The sequence below is a fragment of the Trachemys scripta genome, chromosome 21, assembly GCF_013100865.1.
Source record: "Trachemys scripta elegans isolate TJP31775 chromosome 21, CAS_Tse_1.0, whole genome shotgun sequence".
Lineage (NCBI taxonomy): Eukaryota > Metazoa > Chordata > Testudines > Emydidae > Trachemys > Trachemys scripta.
In genome coordinates this window covers 13,019,889-13,036,367 of record NC_048318.1, presented here as the reverse complement: position 1 = coordinate 13,036,367, position 16,479 = coordinate 13,019,889, and the positions used below count along the sequence as shown (strand labels likewise).

Sequence of the window (16,479 nt, the reverse complement as noted above, 5' to 3'; positions counted from 1 at the left end):
GAAACTTGCCCTGATTATCTGTTGGGAAATCATTATTGTGTGACATTACTGGCCTCAACATGGACGTATGTAGGAGGAAAGGTACAGTAAGAGGGACAAGGTCTGTAGTATTTTGTTTGCAAGAACATCAGGTTGTTGCTCAATTTACTATGTCCTGCATAAGTAGACACTAAATTTACCTATGTGAAATAGTGCCAGTACATTCTTCATAATCAAATAGTTCATTTCTTCTGGAGTCTGTTGACGGCTCAAGGGTCTGCCAGTCCAAATCCATTCCTCTTTGTAACTCCACTGGCAGCATTATTGGAGGAGGGCTTTTATTTTTCCATCCGTCATTTGTTTGGGTGGGGGGAGAGCAGCTGCTGGCAAAGGCTGCTCCTGTCAGGCATGTCAAGAGAAAGAAAAAAGCTTCACGGGAAGCTGAAATAACAGAAAATTGCAACTCCCTTCCTGACGTATTGAATCTACATCACCTGGAGTGTGTGTCTGGCCATATAATGCAAAAAGACAGAAGTCTGACCAGACAGGAGTGGTGATAAAAACACAGAGCCAACTTCACAAATGGAAAAGTCTGATATATGACCTCTCCGTTGAATTTGTAATTTCTGACTGATCTCTTCCTCCTCCACCCCATGAAAGATTCTTATTTCAACCACACCCTTCCTCCACATCCACAGGCTTCTTATGCTTGGAGCTTTTACTAAGGATACACTGCCTTTCTTTCCTCCTTCAAACTCACTTCTTCTGTGTAAGCCTCTGTTGTTTATATCACACTAGGGCTCAGAGGTTGCAGTCAGGGATCAGAGCACCATGTGCCAGGCACTGTGCAGCCATGTGACAAAGCAGACAGCCCTGCCCCAGAGAGTTCATAGGCTAGGAGTCAGACAGGATGTAACAGAAGAGACCAACAGAGTGGAGAAGGGTGGGAGGACATGGTAGAAAAAAACAGAGTTTAGCAGGAAAGTATGTAGTAAAAGCCAGCACCTGCCCCAGAGAGCTCACAATCAAGGTTCGTGTCAAGAGATAACAAGGACCCAATAAAGCTTGGGAGGTGGGTATTAGGTCACAGTAAAAGGAATACGTTTTTGCAAACTAAGCAGTAGTGTTAGTTTTCTACCTGCTTACCTATTGTCAGAGCTCCTCACTAGCCCTGTCTGCTTCCATCTCTTGTGCCTGAATCTTATTTGCTTGATTTCTTTAGATCTAAAAGATATAGGTGAAATTCTGGCCCCACTGAAGTCCATGGCAGTTTTGTTATTGACTTCAATGGAGCCAAGATTGCTCCCTATAGTTTCAGAAGTATCTATTGACTCTAGGGGCATATCTACACTTACCTCCGGAGTGATCGATCCAGCAGGGGTCGATTTATCGTGTCTAGTGAAGACACGATAAATCGACCGCTGAGCGCTCTCCCGTCGACTCCGGTACATCACCGGAGCAGGAAGCGCAGGCGGAGTCAACGGGGGAGTGTCAACAGTCGACCTACAGCAGTGAAGACATCACAGTAAGTAGATCTAAGTACATCGACTTCAGCTACGTTATTCACGTAGCTGAAGTTGCGTAACTTAGATTGATTTCCCCCCCCCCCCCCCAGTGTAGACCAGGCCTAAATGGCTTTCCTATCAATTAAAAATAATTGCATTAAAAAAACATTTGAACCTGCAGCTGCTCCTCATGCCAAGCCAAGAAAATAATGAACCAAAGATGAAATCAAAACCCAACCAATATCCTTCTTACCACAGACCCCAGTTCTTATCACACACCTGCCTTCCCAAAACAGGGGACTGAGATTTTCAATGCAGTGTAGGGGTTTTAGGCACACATCTTCCATTTATTTCATTATCAGGATCCATAATAGGAAACAGATATACAGCCAACTGAGTACTCCCCTAAAACCATAACAGGACCACTGGGTCTTATTACACACCTTATACCATCCCGTTTGACTTTTATATTCTATTTGCCTGCCCCAAAACAAACTTGACTAATAATTATACTCCTATTTACTAAGACAAAGCACAGGCCTAACAGATATATTTCAGTGTTTATTTCCCTAATTCAAATTTTGATTTAAACCCATTGTTTATTGTTAAATAACATTATTTTGCAACATGCTGTGACACTGGCTGACCAGATCATGCTAGAGTGTTTTCAGGTCATTTCACTCGTGGATTAGTATAGATCAAAGTGATTAATGTTTTGGGCGTTTAAACATCATAAAACTAAAGGGATGTTACATGCATTGTTTTCACTTATCTGTTCCTGTTATAATGTAATAGCAAATATTTACAGGGTAAATACCCCTATAACTAAATAACTGATCAGACAGCAAAGAAGCCTGGTGGAATGCTAATGAGGGACTTTATCAGAATGGCCATTGTGTGTGATGATCTGTAGTAAAAAGACACCTGAATTCCTCCTCACTCATCGTCATCAAAGGAAAAGTCCATGTTGGTAGAGAGACTGTCAGCTTGTCTTCTGTGAGAAGATATAAGAATGGATCCAAAGAAAGATCCTTCATCTCTGGACTGTTTGGATTCTAACAGGGCAGAATAACTGAATGAGAAGACGGAGATCGCGAGAGTTATTCTGGGTAGCCCTGAAAGACTTTTGGGAAATTCATACACCACTTTTTTACACCACTGCTACCATTTGAAGTTACAAATTGTGATTCACCTGTTGTTATATTTTACCTGCTTTAATTTCTCCATAACTCATTCTTTTTTCTTAGCTAATAAATCTTTAGTTAGTTTACTATAAATTTGGCTGCCACTGTTGTCTTTGGTATAAGATGTGGAGTATCAATTGAGCTGGGGTAAGTGGCTGGTCTCCTGGAACTGGGAGAAACCTGATGTGGTATGATTTTAGATTTAAGTAACCTTTTATCACAAAGTCCAGTTTGCCAGAGTGGCAAGATAGGCTGGAGAGTCTAAGGGTCTATGACTCCATGGTAAGACTGGTATAGTGCTTCAAAAGTTCACATTTGTTACTGACTTGGTGAAATCTAATTATAAAACATACCACCAGTTTGGGGTGTCTGCCCTTGTTTTCTGGCAGTCTGAGGTAGACACTCACAGTTGTGTGTCACGCTATCTGGAGTGGCTCATGCAGCATAAAGTTAATGGATAATAAAACAGTTAATGTACTGTGTTTAACGGTGAACTCCAGCTGCCAGTAATTTGATTGTAGCCTTCTGGGATGAGAGGGGTTTACTTGTTTATACAACAAATTACAACAATGTTTGTCCCGTTTACCATGGTGACCAACTGTAAATTTCAGTTAACATAATATATTGCAGGATTTCACACTTTGTCAAGTTACACAGAGGAAAAAGAGCTACCGCATGAAATCTCATGATATACTCAATGCTTGGGGCCCAAAGCAACTACTAAAATGTGCCTAAAGTTAAGTATATGCATACACGTTTGGGCCCCCTGCATTATTTTTGATATCTTCAAAAGTGTTTTATACCTATTAATCAATCCATACAACAACCCTGAGAGGCAGGTATACTGATTGTGACATAATATGATATCAATAAGCCCTCAGTCCAGCAAAATTACTTAAGAAATATGATTAATTAAGAGCAGATGGGTAGCCCTATTGAAATCAATAAGTTTTTAAGGGCTTTGCTGGATCAAGTCCTATATATAAGCAAACAAGTAACCACAATGTTAAGGTGGAAGCAAAACACTTGAAAAATAGGTATGAAAACCTGTATAAGAGATGAAACATACAATTTGTCCGCCACATATCTCCCCCACCAAAAAAAAATGTTTAACAGTGTTTTCTTTAGAAAATTTGCAACAGACATGTTTCTTTAAATAATTTGTATCTTTCCATTGTGGGTGTAGACACTTGGTTGTTGGTACTTACAAAAAAGCTGGGCTACTGGCATTGATATTATCTCTTAACAAAAATGACATTGAACATGAAGATCCTGATCCTGAATTCCTTATTCAGCGGCAGATAGGGGGTAGAAAACACCAGGAGTTAGATGGACTTTGCAAAGAGAGAGAAAAGGGGGGAAAAGGTTGTTCAAATTATGGCCCCCAACAGTTTGCAATGCCCTTTAATAGATGATGCTGATAATAAATGTAATACACATTGTAGACCGCCAAAGAAACATGTTATAACCTTTTTTGCCTCATTATTTATGATCCAGGTTACACACGCACATCACAGGAAGAATAGAAAGCATTGTTCTCAAATACGATACGGCAGGAAGGTTTCAAAGTCCCAGTGGTGTGTATCTGTTTTCACAGCAGGATGGCTATTTGTATTGACTGACTCAGAACTTCTGCCTCTTATTTGCCTAGTGTTATTTGCATGAATTTTCGCATGGGCCTTCATGATTTTCAACATGAAATAAAAGATTAACCCAATAAGAAATATTAACATTTTGGGGATAAAAATAGTATTCAGTAAGTTTCAGAGGTTTACCCACTGCCCTGCTCCTCTGGCCCAATGGTGTATTTATATCTGAATAATCATGATGAAATAGAAGCAGTGACCATGAGGTTCACTCACGATAAATCATAAATCGGTCCCAGAGAATGAGAGAGTTCCTGAGGATGAGGACTAGGTCGCATTCTTTCCTAACCTGATGTTAAGGTTTAGGGCCAGATCTTCAAAGGTATTCAGGTGCCTAATTCCCATTGATTTCAATGGGAGCTAGATGCCTAAATACCTTTGAGGTTTTGGGCCTTAGAATCATAGAAATGTAGGACTGGAAAGGACCTTGAGAGTGAGGTCATCTAGTCCATCCTCTTACACGGAAGCAGGACCAAATATATCCTTAGCATCCCTAAGAGGTATTGTCCAACCTGTCCTAAAAAAACCTCCAATGATGGGGACTCCACAACCTCCCCTGGTAACTTATTCCAGTGTTTAACTATCCTTATAGTTAGAAAAAAATTCCTAATATGTAACCTTAATCCATTTTGCTGCAGATTAAGCCCATTACTTTTTGTCCTACCTTTAGTGGACATGAAGAGCAATTGATCATCATCCTCTCTGTAACAGCCCTTTATGTAGTTGAAGACTGTTATTTGATCCTCCTGCGGTCTTCTTTTCTCAAAACTCAACAGGCCCAGATTTTTTAACCTTTCCTCAGAGGTCAGGTTTTCTAAACCTTTTGTCATTTTAGTTGCTCTCCTCTGGACTCTCTCCAGTTTTTCCATGTCTTTCTTAAAGTGTTTTGCTCCTTACTAGATATGCATGTACGTTTAAGTGATGAGCATTGTGTGTGTTTGTAGTGTGTGCAGGTTTTGTGTTTATTAGTGTATGTATGTTAATGTGGTGTGTAGAGAGTTTATTCCGCAGCAGCGACAGCCCTAGTACTATAGGCCTAGAATGGATAAGGGGTCATGGGCACAGTGGGGTCACTGATGTGAGTTTATATGGGGGTCAGAAACAGATCCGGTGGGCAGTCCCTGCAGGGGTTGCACCTTGTGCCAGCAGGGGTGATGGGGCTTGGTGCTGTCGGAGAAGTGGAAACTAGTGGTTGGTTCTCATCCCCAGCCACTTGGCAGGGGTTGGTGTCCTCTGCCTCCAGCTACTGCTCTTACAGCCCTGAGCCTGGCTCCTGGGAAGGTCAAAGGGCCACTGAAGCCAGAGCTCAGAAGGTCAAAGGTCAGGAGGTCACAGAGATGCCTGACTCCACCTACCCTGATGCACATGAGCTAGGGGTCAAGCTCCTGGTCCACCGGGCTCAGAAGGTCACGGACAAACTGTAATGGGTCAGAGTTCAAAGGTCAAAACGGAGACTTAAACGTTTCCATTATATACCCCCCCAAAAAGGGGTCTCCATTGGCTTATTTCCGCTTCCGGTGCCAATCTCGGGCACTTCCGTATAGACAGGCAGCCGGAACCTTCGTGTCCCGTCCTGGCGGGGGGCGTTTCCGGCCGAGGCCTTCCCGCCCGACGCCCCGCGCGCGCCCTCCCCTCGCTCGGATTGGCTGCCGGGCTGGGAGGAGGCGCTGCCATTGGCTGCGAAGGCGGCCGGCCTATAGGGTGCTGCGGCTCCCTTCCTCCCCCGCCCCCCCCTGCCGGCGGGCTCGGAGCCGGGCGCGAGGAGCTGCCGGTAACGAGGGATCGGGTCCTTCCCCCCCCCCCCCGCTCTCGGGGCTCCCTCCGGTCTCGGGGCCGCTGTCCCCAGGCCCCCCGCTCCTGGGGCTGGGGGAGCCGCGCCCCCTGGGTCCGATCCGGCCATTGCCCCCTGCAGCGGGGGCAGCCCCCTGCGCTGGGACCCGGACCGTAGGATTTGCGTCCACACGGCGCTCCCTGCGCTCCGGTTCCGGCGGTAGGCGCCTGGCGGCCCGCTGGGGACGCTGGTGTCCTCTGGCGTAGCGTCATTCTCCGCTCGTGCGGGGGGGGGGGGGTCTGGATTTTCCTGGGGCTCCTACTTGGGTTGCATCTTATTCTTGATGTGGCTGGTCACAAACCCTCCCCCCTCCCGGTTCTCCCTAGGGCAGGGGCTGTATCTGCAAAATACAACGTTGTGTTTGTGGTTATTTCCCCCCACTGAGCTGACAGCAGTTCTAGTTCTACCCTCGTTATAGTACCGAGACCTACGCTGCATCTAGGAAGCCCCATGGTTTTGTAGAGGGCGTCTTTTTTGGTGGTGGTGGTTTTCTTGGTGACTGAATGGGCGTGAGAAACCTTTTGTGTCTTTGTAACATCTTCTCTCAGTGCCTAAAGGTCGGACCATGCCTCCTGGAAAAGCCGGCAATAAAGACAAGTTGGTGCTGCAGTGTGAATGGGAGATGTGCACCTATGTGGCCTCTAAGATGGAGGAGTTTTGTGATCACGTGTCGGAGCATTTGCAGCTGCATCTTCGTGGGGAACATAGGGATGAGATGAACCCTCTTGGTAAGGGACACTGAGTGCAATTAAAAACTATAACTAAAATTGGACTCTTGGGTTGGAAGAGCCATCAGGTGCGTCATCAAGCTCCCTTCATTATTCTGAACCACTCCTGGTAGACATGAGAAATTTCAATAGTGAATTTCCTAGTGAGAGTGATGCCATAGTGTCCACTGGTGATAATGTGTTCTGCGTTCGGGTAAGAAAATAAACTTTCCAGTGGGTCTAGTGCACTCTGCTGTCAATTAACCTATTAGAATGTCTGGTTGTGATTGAAGGCTGTGGTGCAGTACAGTTTTGTATCAAGAACCTGGAAGGTTCTCCCTTACCTGACACAGCAATCCTTCATTGTCTGTAGAATTAAGGGACAATAGCAAACCCTTAAATTACACTTTTCTTCATTATGTGACTTCAATTTCACCTATTGAATTACATCTGCTCAGTGAGATGCTTAGCAGCAATAACTATATATTTTTAAAGAGTGATGCATAGTCTAGCATTCTGAGCACAGGACTGGGATCTGTGAACACCTGAGCTATTAACAGAGCTAAAGAGCTTTATTTTTGTGAATAGTTGATGTTGTAGTGGATCATAAGCCAGAGTCCAGAACTGAACAAGTAGGAAGCTGAGAGTTCTCCTCTCACCGTAAGTAGGTGGTCCCACCAGTTGCAGGGAGGGATGCAGCTATGAAGAAAGCTTCCATCTTCTCTTACTTATGGGGACTTAAGCTTTAACAGGGAGACACTCATTTTCTACAGATTTGTCAGTAACTGTGTTTCCTATTTGTGTTGCAGAAGAATACACTTGTCTGTGGCAGGAATGTGGCTTCTGCTCCCCAGAGAGCTCAGCAGACCTGGTCCGCCATGTTTACTTCCACTGTTACCACACTAAGCTGAAGCAGTGGGGGCTGCAGGCTTTGCAGAGCCAGTCAGATGTGAGCCACTGTCAACTGGACTTCCAGAGCCGCAACATCATCCCTGAGATCCAGGAAAACTTCTTGTGTCTGTGGGAGTACTGTGAGGTGAGAGCAACAGGGAGGGGATCAGCCCTCCTAAATCCTGTCTGTGGGTGTGCAGTCAGGTGGGAACAGGAGAAAAGGGGGGCTTATTCTCTCACAGTGAATGCCTGGGAACTGGGAGCTTCGCTGTCAATCTGATGTAACCCTTGAGAACTCAGCCCAGGTCAAGTGGGGGCACAGACAGGGCCTTACGTGGTTCATGCCAACAAAGTCTCAGTTCTAGCATAGGGAGATGGTCTCAGCATTATGAGCACTGCAGCCAGTTTGAATGCCCTGATTGTGCTTTTCTGGGTTTGCCCCAAGGGAGAGGAGGGAAAACGGTCTGTCAAAGATGAGCTGTACCAGAACTGCTAGTATGCATGTGGCTTTGTCTCCCCCCCAAACAGAGATCTTTTGATAACCCTGAATGGTTCTACCGGCATGTGGAGGATCACAGCTTCTGTTCAGAATACAAGGCAGCTGGGAAGGAGAACCATGTGGTCTTTTGTGGCTGGAAAGGTATTTGATTTTATTTATGTTACTGTAGCACTTAAGAACCCAGGTCATGGACCAGGACCTCATTGTGCTTGGTGCTGTACAAACACGGAACAAAACACAGTCCCTGCACATGTGAGAACTTGAAAGCTCTCCTGGGGGGGGGCAGGGGAGCAGCTGACAAACAGCAAGGCTTTGCACTTCTGTAGCACCTTTCCACTGAGGCTCTCAAAGGGCTTTCTAAACACTAATGAGCTGGGCCTTGCCTCACCCATTTCCCCACTGGATGGCTACAGAAACCAAAATGCAGAGGCAACTTGCTGGGGTGCTCATGGTATGTCAATGTAAGAGTGAGGAATATAACCTGGGATTCTGGCTTCTTAGCCCCCAGCCCTTTTGACTTAGACGGCCCTCCTACCTTTGCTAAGGGGTTTTCAGTCCCTGAAGTGTAAAGCTGCCCAAGAACTTCCCAACCTGTCAGAGAACTGACTGGAAACTGCCCACCATGGGTGGGCTCAATACCTGGTGATTGGAGTTGAGGAATTTAATAGATGGTATCAAGGCCTCTGAACTTGCCCTTGCCTCTGAACAGAGAATCTCGGGGGAAGTGCTGGTTTAACTTTAACAATAACTGCTGTCTTTCATGTGGCCGTGATCATCTCGGCTGCTCATGTGTCCCGTGGAATGACAGATCTATGCTGTATGTAGGCCTGTATCCGGTCTCCTACATATCTGCAGCATGCCTGGCTAGCTCTCCATTGGGGGCAGCAAGGCATTTTCCTCTGCCTGGGCTACTGAAAGTTTCTTGGAGCTGTCAGGTCCTTTGCCAAGGAGCTAACCATTGTCTCTGCCTCTTGTGTTCAGAGTGCGACTGCACCTTCAAAGGGCGCTGTAAGCTGCGGGAACACCTGCGCAGCCACACGCAGGAGAAGGTAGTGGCCTGTCCTACCTGTGGCGGGATGTTCTCCAACAACACCAAGTTCTTTGACCACATCCGCCGGCAGACCGCCCTGGATCGTAAGTGCCTGAGTGGGGGTGGGATTGTCACTGATCTACCCTGTTGCTTCTAGCCGGGTCATTTGATTTGTCAGCAGCTCTCTGTTCTAAGAGCAAGGCATTAGCAGGGCACGACCATTGTGAATGTTGGCACTGATTGGCTCTCAGGCTCACCAGAGAGACCAGCGGCTTGAATAGGCCATTGAGACTGAATTCCCCTCTCAGGCAGGAGTGGGGCAGCATGGGGGAGGTTTGTCTTGCTGTATCTAGTGCCATTCTTGTTCTGTGGACATGGGACTAATGTTTCAGGCTGGCAGTCAGGCCCTGGTGCCAGTGCTAGATTCATTTAAAAATCTCCTTGAGCTCCTTTGTGCCATGCTGGGTACTGGAGTCAGTACTGTGCTGTGCATTCTCCGCTGCAGGCTGGGCCTGTATCTAAAAGTGAAAGGAGTTGCTGGTCTCCCCTCAGCTCCCTGCAGGGGCCCCGTGTATGTTCCCAGCTCTCCCTGTATGTTCCCAGCTCCCATGTATCTCATTCCTGGTTAGACTTGTTTTTGTGATCATCCTTGAAGGAAGCTTCTGGGGTGGCTTCCTGAGTCATGCAGTGGTAGCACTGGGAGAACTGTTCATTGGCAGGCAAGACAGTGGCTCTCTAGCCAGGGGCAGCATCAGTGGCTGTGAATGAGAAGAAAGGGCTCCTGGCTCTGATATAACTAACTCTCTTCCTCCTGTGTGTTGCTATCTGTGCTATATTCTCTCTACTTTGTTCTTTCTGTCCTTCCCCTCCCCCTTTGTGCACTCTCTTCTCTCTCCCCCCTCCTTTCCCCAATGTTACAGAGCAGAGGTTTCAGTGCTCCCACTGCTCCAAGAGGTTTGCTACCGAGAGGCTGCTGCGTGATCACATGAGGAACCATGGTGAGTAAAGGCCCTTCTCTCTCTTCCAGCCGTCGCTCTGGCAAGTGCGTTCCCTCTCCCCACTCCATGGTGATGGGCTTCCCTCTCGTTTCTCTCGAGCAGTAAACCACTACAAGTGCCCCTTGTGCGACATGACCTGCCCGCTGCCCTCCTCCCTGCGCAACCACATCCGCTTCCGGCACAGCGAGGAGCGGCCCTTCAAGTGTGACTACTGTGACTACAGGTGGGGTCCCTGTGATTGTACTTCCCTAGGGTGGAGTGGGTCTGGGCTTCAGAGGTGGGGCTTGGTTCTGTGTGGGGGGGAAGGGATGGTGGCTGGGCTGTCAGGGGCTGGGGGTGGGAGAGAAGCACTGATGGGCCAGGGTGGAGAATAGAATAGGGGTCTCACACACATTTGGCTTCATTCCCACGTTCTTTCCTTTCAGCTGTAAAAATCTCATTGATTTGAGGAAGCACCTGGACACTCACAGCAAAGAGCCAGCCTATCGCTGCGAGTTCGAAGCCTGCAGCTTCACTGCGCGCTCCCTCTGCTCCATCAAACTGCACTACAGGAAAGTCCATGAGGTGGGGAGGGAACCAAGGGATCTGATGCTTTTGCCACTGTTTATATTGCAATAATGTTGAGAAGCCCCAAGCAAGTTTGCGGCCCAGGGTGCTAGGTGCTGCACATACACGTCATGAGAGATGAGCCCTACACTGAAGAGCTTGCAATCTAGATAAAGAGTGAGAGGAAGGGAATACTATCCTCCCTGCTAGCCAGATGGGGGAGTGAGGCACAGAGAGACCAAGTGCCTTGTCCAAGTCATACAGAGAGTCTGGCAGAGCTGGGAATTGAATCCATATCTCCCGACTTCCACTTGACCGGTCTTCCTCCCAAACCCGCCTTAGCCTTCTAGGTGACCATAAAACCCTAACGCAAATCTCAGCTTCATTCCCACCCCCCATAGATTTGGAACAGTCCATGGTCATGCTTGGTATCCATCAGCTCTGGGAGGAATTGATTCTTCTGTCCTTTCCGTTCCTCTCTCCACCTGCTGCAGTGCTAATGGCTAAACGGGTTCTGATTCTCGGCTGACACAACACAAGTTATCTGGGGAGAGTGGGTTTCTCATGACTTTCCTTCTGGCTGTCTGATCTCTCTTGATCTCTGCTCTCCGGCTGGGAACAGGGAATTGCTCGCCCTTCCAATGCAGGGCCGAGGGCGGGAAGAGCAGCAGTTCTTCCGTGTTGGCCATTTAGCAAAGATGTACTGAACAGTAGGTGAGCCCTGACACACAAGTAGCAGGTCGCTGCATTGAAGACACTAAAGACGCAGAGAACGCTAACCAGAACTGGACATACGCACCCAGTAATTTAGGCGTTGTGGTGTGTTAACATGTGTGCCTAGCATCTTGCCTGCTTTTTCCTGGCTATAAATGGTGGCTCATGGGGTTTGAATGGGAGTTTTCCATTCTTGGGCACTATCCACTAACCTGGCAATTGTGATAATTTTATGAGCGGTCAATTTGTATCACCTCCTGGCTAATCCCTTGGGAGCACCGGTGGGGATCTGCCTGCCCCTGTTCCTCCCTGCATGGCTGACTGCGTGTGTTCTGCTGCTCCCTGGCATGGGCCAAGCATTCTAATACCTGTATTTCTACAGACATAGGTATGGCTCCAATACTTAGCCCTGCCTCAGTGCAGGGGACTGGACTAAATGACCTACTGAAGTCCCTTCCCGTCCGACATTTCTATGATTCTGTGGCCACTTTGCAAAGCAGTCCCGAACAACTAGCAGCCCGGGCACGGGATCTCCTCGGTAATGAGATTCCCTCCATCCCGTGGATTGGAAATGCCAAGCCCGTCAGAAGTGTTACTTGTCCCCCACTCTTTTGCCATAATGATGTTTGCTGTAAAACGTGTAGGGTGTTTGTTCCTGTTGGAAAGCCTGGCTTCCCACGAGGTTTGAATCCCATGACACTTACATCCTTCCTCTCTTCCCGCTCCCTCCCCAGGGTGATTCGGAACCCCGGTACAAGTGCCACATCTGTGACAAGTGCTTCACGCGTGGGAACAACCTCACCGTGCACCTAAGGAAGAAACACCAGTTTAAGTGGCCCTCGGGCCATCCTCGCTTCAGGTACTGGACCTCCAGCCTCTCCTATGTGCAAAGCTCACTACCTCTCTCGAGCCACAGGGGGCAGTAGGGGACTGGCAAGCAGGCTCACTGGGAACAGTCACGCGGAGGTGGGGTGTTGCTCCTAGGTTCTCTGATACTATGGTGATAGGGGCTGTATCAGTACCTAGATAGTAGCCTCCAGTGGCAGATCAGAGACTAGGGCTGCTGTGTAGCAGCCACGCGAATGCAGCTGGATCTACTGGGATGCTTCTAGAATTTGCAGGCTCAGGCTGCAGCCAGATCCAGCTCTTCTCAACCTGAGAGAGTGTCACCCCAGTCTAAGCCCAGTCACGTTTTGAGGATGCCTTATCTGGTGTAATCTCCAGCAAGCCTCAGTCTCCCCCAGACATTCCAGATCTTAAAAGGAGGGCTCTCAAATTTGCTCATGGAAACTGGATAGGACAAAGAAACCAAATCTGGCCTGAGTGGAGATGTAAACCCTCTATATGGCACGTGGCCGAGACAAGGAGAAGCTGACCATTAGGGGCTGGGGATGAAAGGATTTACCCTCCCTGACAACATCTCCCCCACTGCACTGCTTGTTAACACACTGGGCGTTGTGTGCTGGGGTGTCTGCCCCTTAGGAATATCAGTGTTGCAAAATAACCTCCTTGGGGTAGCACTGATCACCTGGTGCTGGGCGTGCTAGTATGCTGGGCAGCACTCCAAGCAGTCAGTCCTGCCTCGGTAACGGCACAAGGCATCTGCCTTCCAGCCTTGTTCTAACCCTTGCCACCCGTCCCTCTCTCTGGCCTGCCCAGGTACAAGGAACACGAGGACGGCTACATGCGGCTGCAGCTAGTTCGCTATGAAAGTGTGGAGCTGACTGAGCAGCTGCTGAAGGACCGGGAGAAACAGGGCGAGTTGCTGGATGGCACAGCGGAGTGCGTGGTGCTGACAGAGGGTGAGGGCAACTTGCAAGGGATCATCCTGGAGCCACCGGCAGAGGCCTCCCTGGAGGAAGCCAATGACCTGGAATCGCAGGTGGCCCCACTGCCACCACCGGTCTATGCTGCTGCCAACCCTGACCCAGCTCCGCAAAGCCCCTTCCCGAGAGCTGAGGCCTCGCCAGACCAAGAGCCCAGCGCCCCGCTCGGCCCCATCATCCGTGTGGTGAACAGGACCAACGAGCATGGGGAGAACGAGACTGTGTACTACGTCATGGCCAATGCACCTTCGGAGGAGCAGGCGGTGGTGCCCGGCGGCCTGGCCGTGGAGCCGGAGGAGAACGTCATGGACCGCCTACAGAAGACAGCTGAGGAACTGGGGATACAGATTATGTGAGAGGCCGGTGCTGCCTCCCTGCACTTTGGCTTCAAGAAATTCAGGTGTCTCTCCTGCTTGGGAGGGCAGGGATGGAATCACAAGCACTCTCCATCACCCTGCTAGGGTCCCTCCATGTCCTTGATTATAGACCAGAGGCGTTGGCTGCCTGCGGGAAGGTTCTGGGCACGTCCGGTCAGCGCCCGGTGGGAGAGAGGGAGCGATCTCCCTTGCACCAGCCTGGGAGAGGAAGGTGGCAGTTGATGCTGGGACTTAGATAGTCTCATGGCAGGAAAGGGGATTCGAGCTGGGGATTCAGTGCCCTCCATCCCATGGGGAGAGGTTTGGGCTGTGTTCCCCCCACCACCACCCCAAAGGTCCCTGGCAGAAGGGTCAGACTCCTGCTGCTAAGAGGCTCAGTCCCTGTGCTCGCTGAGAGCCCTGTGCTCAGCCAGAACCTCCACTCCTTTGGAGCTGCAGGTGGATTGGCTTGCCTGCTGAGATGCTGTTTGGCCTTAAACCGGCTTGTTCTGTCCAGTATCTCATTGCCCTTGGGTGAACAAGATGTCCTGACCCTGTCTCAGACACGTTCTAGCTCACTCAAACAGGTCCCTTATCAGTATTTGCATTGACACTGCCCCATCCCCTTGTTGATCTGAGCAGCCGAAGGGTCCATTTGTCCTTTTGCAGGTTGCTTCTCCCCCATGCACTGCTGGGGAGCTGGTGTAAATTGGGGGGCCCTTCTCAATACTCGGGGACCTTTGTGCAGCCTTCGTCCTCCCCTCGGGTTCTTGCTCAGGGCTTTCCCCACATTGGGGCCTGGGCTCCTGGCTGTACAAAGTAAGTGCTTTTATAATAAAAATAAATTAATTAAAAGTCTTGTGTGCCAGGTCAGGGTGCAACTGTGTGGTGTCTGCCATGGCCCCGTCAATGTGGCTCTCGCGTGCCCTAGTGCAGGGATGAGACCAAGCAGTTAGGGATTTTAGTGACCAGATCCTTGTAATATCTACGGTGCAGGTGACACTTGAGCTCTTACCACATCTCTGCGGCATGTCCAGTGACACACACGGCCACCTTCATGCAGCCGGAATCCCCAGCTTTGGCATAGGAGCGTCTACTTTTACTCTGTGCCTCCCATAGCTTTCTATACGCACACTGTCTCATCAGATTGGAGATAGCGCTCCCCCAACCTTCTTCCCTGCACATGGACAACTCAGCCATTCCCGTTGACCCAGAGACCTTTACTTGCTTTAACATAGGGATCGCTGTCGACTTGCAAGCAAGTCTCTACCACGAGACCAAGCTGTGCTAGCTGGCTGCTTTCTCTCCTGGGATCCCAAGGGGTCTCCGTTCTAAACTTCCGTTTGTAGAGTGGGGAGACAACTCTGCAACCCTCCTGCTGTCCAAGTCGTCATTAGCTGCATTTGCAATACCCTCATCAGTGAGGTGTTGACATGCCACGCTTGTTAAGTGGTCTCTGTCCTGGCTAACCTCCAGCAAGGGTAATTATGGTCCCCCGAGCCTCTAATCCTCCTCACCATTTCAGTGGAGGACACAGTTCTGGTCTTCCTTTCCTGAGCCATTATATCGTAGTGTTGCGGGGAATCAAATAGTGCTGTGTTTCCTCCCATAGTTGGGTGCATTTCAGGGACGGACAAAGTGAGGCCCTCTTCAAAAGTTTGTTGTTGGATGAAAGGTGCTAGTCAAACATCACTGGTTAACATCATGCTGGGGGCAGTTTTTAGCAGGTCCATTGCAGATTGCTATTGTCTAGCTTGGGTTGGTTCTGGTTGCTTGACAGCCTGACCCCATCCCACTGGGATGTGGCAGGAACTTGGCTGTAAAGTGCAGGTAAATGGGAAGCCCTGTTTCACCCTCGGACTGGTAGACGGGCTCTGGTGGTGATCAGTTCCCTTGGAGGTGCTGTGCTCTTTCTAATCCTGGAATAACCTTCCCTGCTCCAAGATGACCCCGCTAACAGGGGCACCTGCTGCTCTCCCAGGACAGCTGTAATCGCCTTAACCAGTGTATTATGGAGCTCGTCTTACTAGGGAGCTGCCTCCTGTTACTGAGGGTGCAGCAAAGACGGCCTCTGCCAGCTGCATCTGGGGCCATGGAAGGTTTCGGTTTGTGCTGAAACCTGCCTGCCTGGCAGACTGACAAGGAGCTTGGAAGAGCTAAGAGCCCAGCTCGGGGCTTCACGGCAGCCCAGATCCCTGCCATGGAGCAGGGGCTCCCGTCTTGCTAGGTGGAAAATGATCTCATTCTGACTTGTGGAGGATTTTGAAATTTGGGGTTTTCGTTTTGAAAGCTCAGGATCCTCCACGGAGCAGGATTACCGTTCTCTGCCCGGCTCTGACGGGCCTTCCCAGGCTGAGGGGCTGTCAGCGAGCGCATCAGCACTGCTGCAGTTAAAGCAGGGCAAACCCCTGCGTGGGAAGCTCTTATTTCAGTTTAAGGGGGGCATTTTGGTTTTGTTTAAACGTGGTCTGAATTGACTTCAGCTAAACTGCAGGAATCCTGGTTTAAACCCTAATCAGTGTCCACGTGGCCTTTGGCACTGGATTAATTAAATGGTTTAAAATCGCAACTTAAGTTGAACTGGTGTAACTCTGCCCTTCTGCTCAGGGCCAGCCTGTGTCAGGGCTTGGATGGGAGACTTCTAGAAAACCAATGTGATATGGATACTCATCCCACAAAGCAAGTTCCCCACCTGGAGGCTCCCTCTTTTGGATAATGCACTTGTGCTCATTAAAACATCCCAAGGTGCCATTTTACCTCCCTCCAG

General features: G+C 49.2%; 1 protein-coding gene across 1 annotated transcript; it reads left to right on the top strand.

Moving 5' to 3' along the window:
• The first annotated feature begins 5,773 nt into the window (after positions 1–5,773).
• Positions 5,774–14,580, top strand: HINFP (histone H4 transcription factor). The gene is made up of 10 exons (XM_034754711.1): positions 5,774–6,085; positions 6,694–6,873; positions 7,662–7,888; positions 8,272–8,383; positions 9,224–9,376; positions 10,193–10,270; positions 10,373–10,493; positions 10,696–10,834; positions 12,265–12,389; positions 13,190–14,580. Exons 2-10 carry the CDS (start codon positions 6,711–6,713, stop codon positions 13,710–13,712), a joined length of 1,641 nt encoding a protein of 546 aa, XP_034610602.1. The 5' UTR covers positions 5,774–6,085; positions 6,694–6,710; the 3' UTR covers positions 13,713–14,580.
• Positions 14,581–16,479: the final 1,899 nt, after the last annotated feature.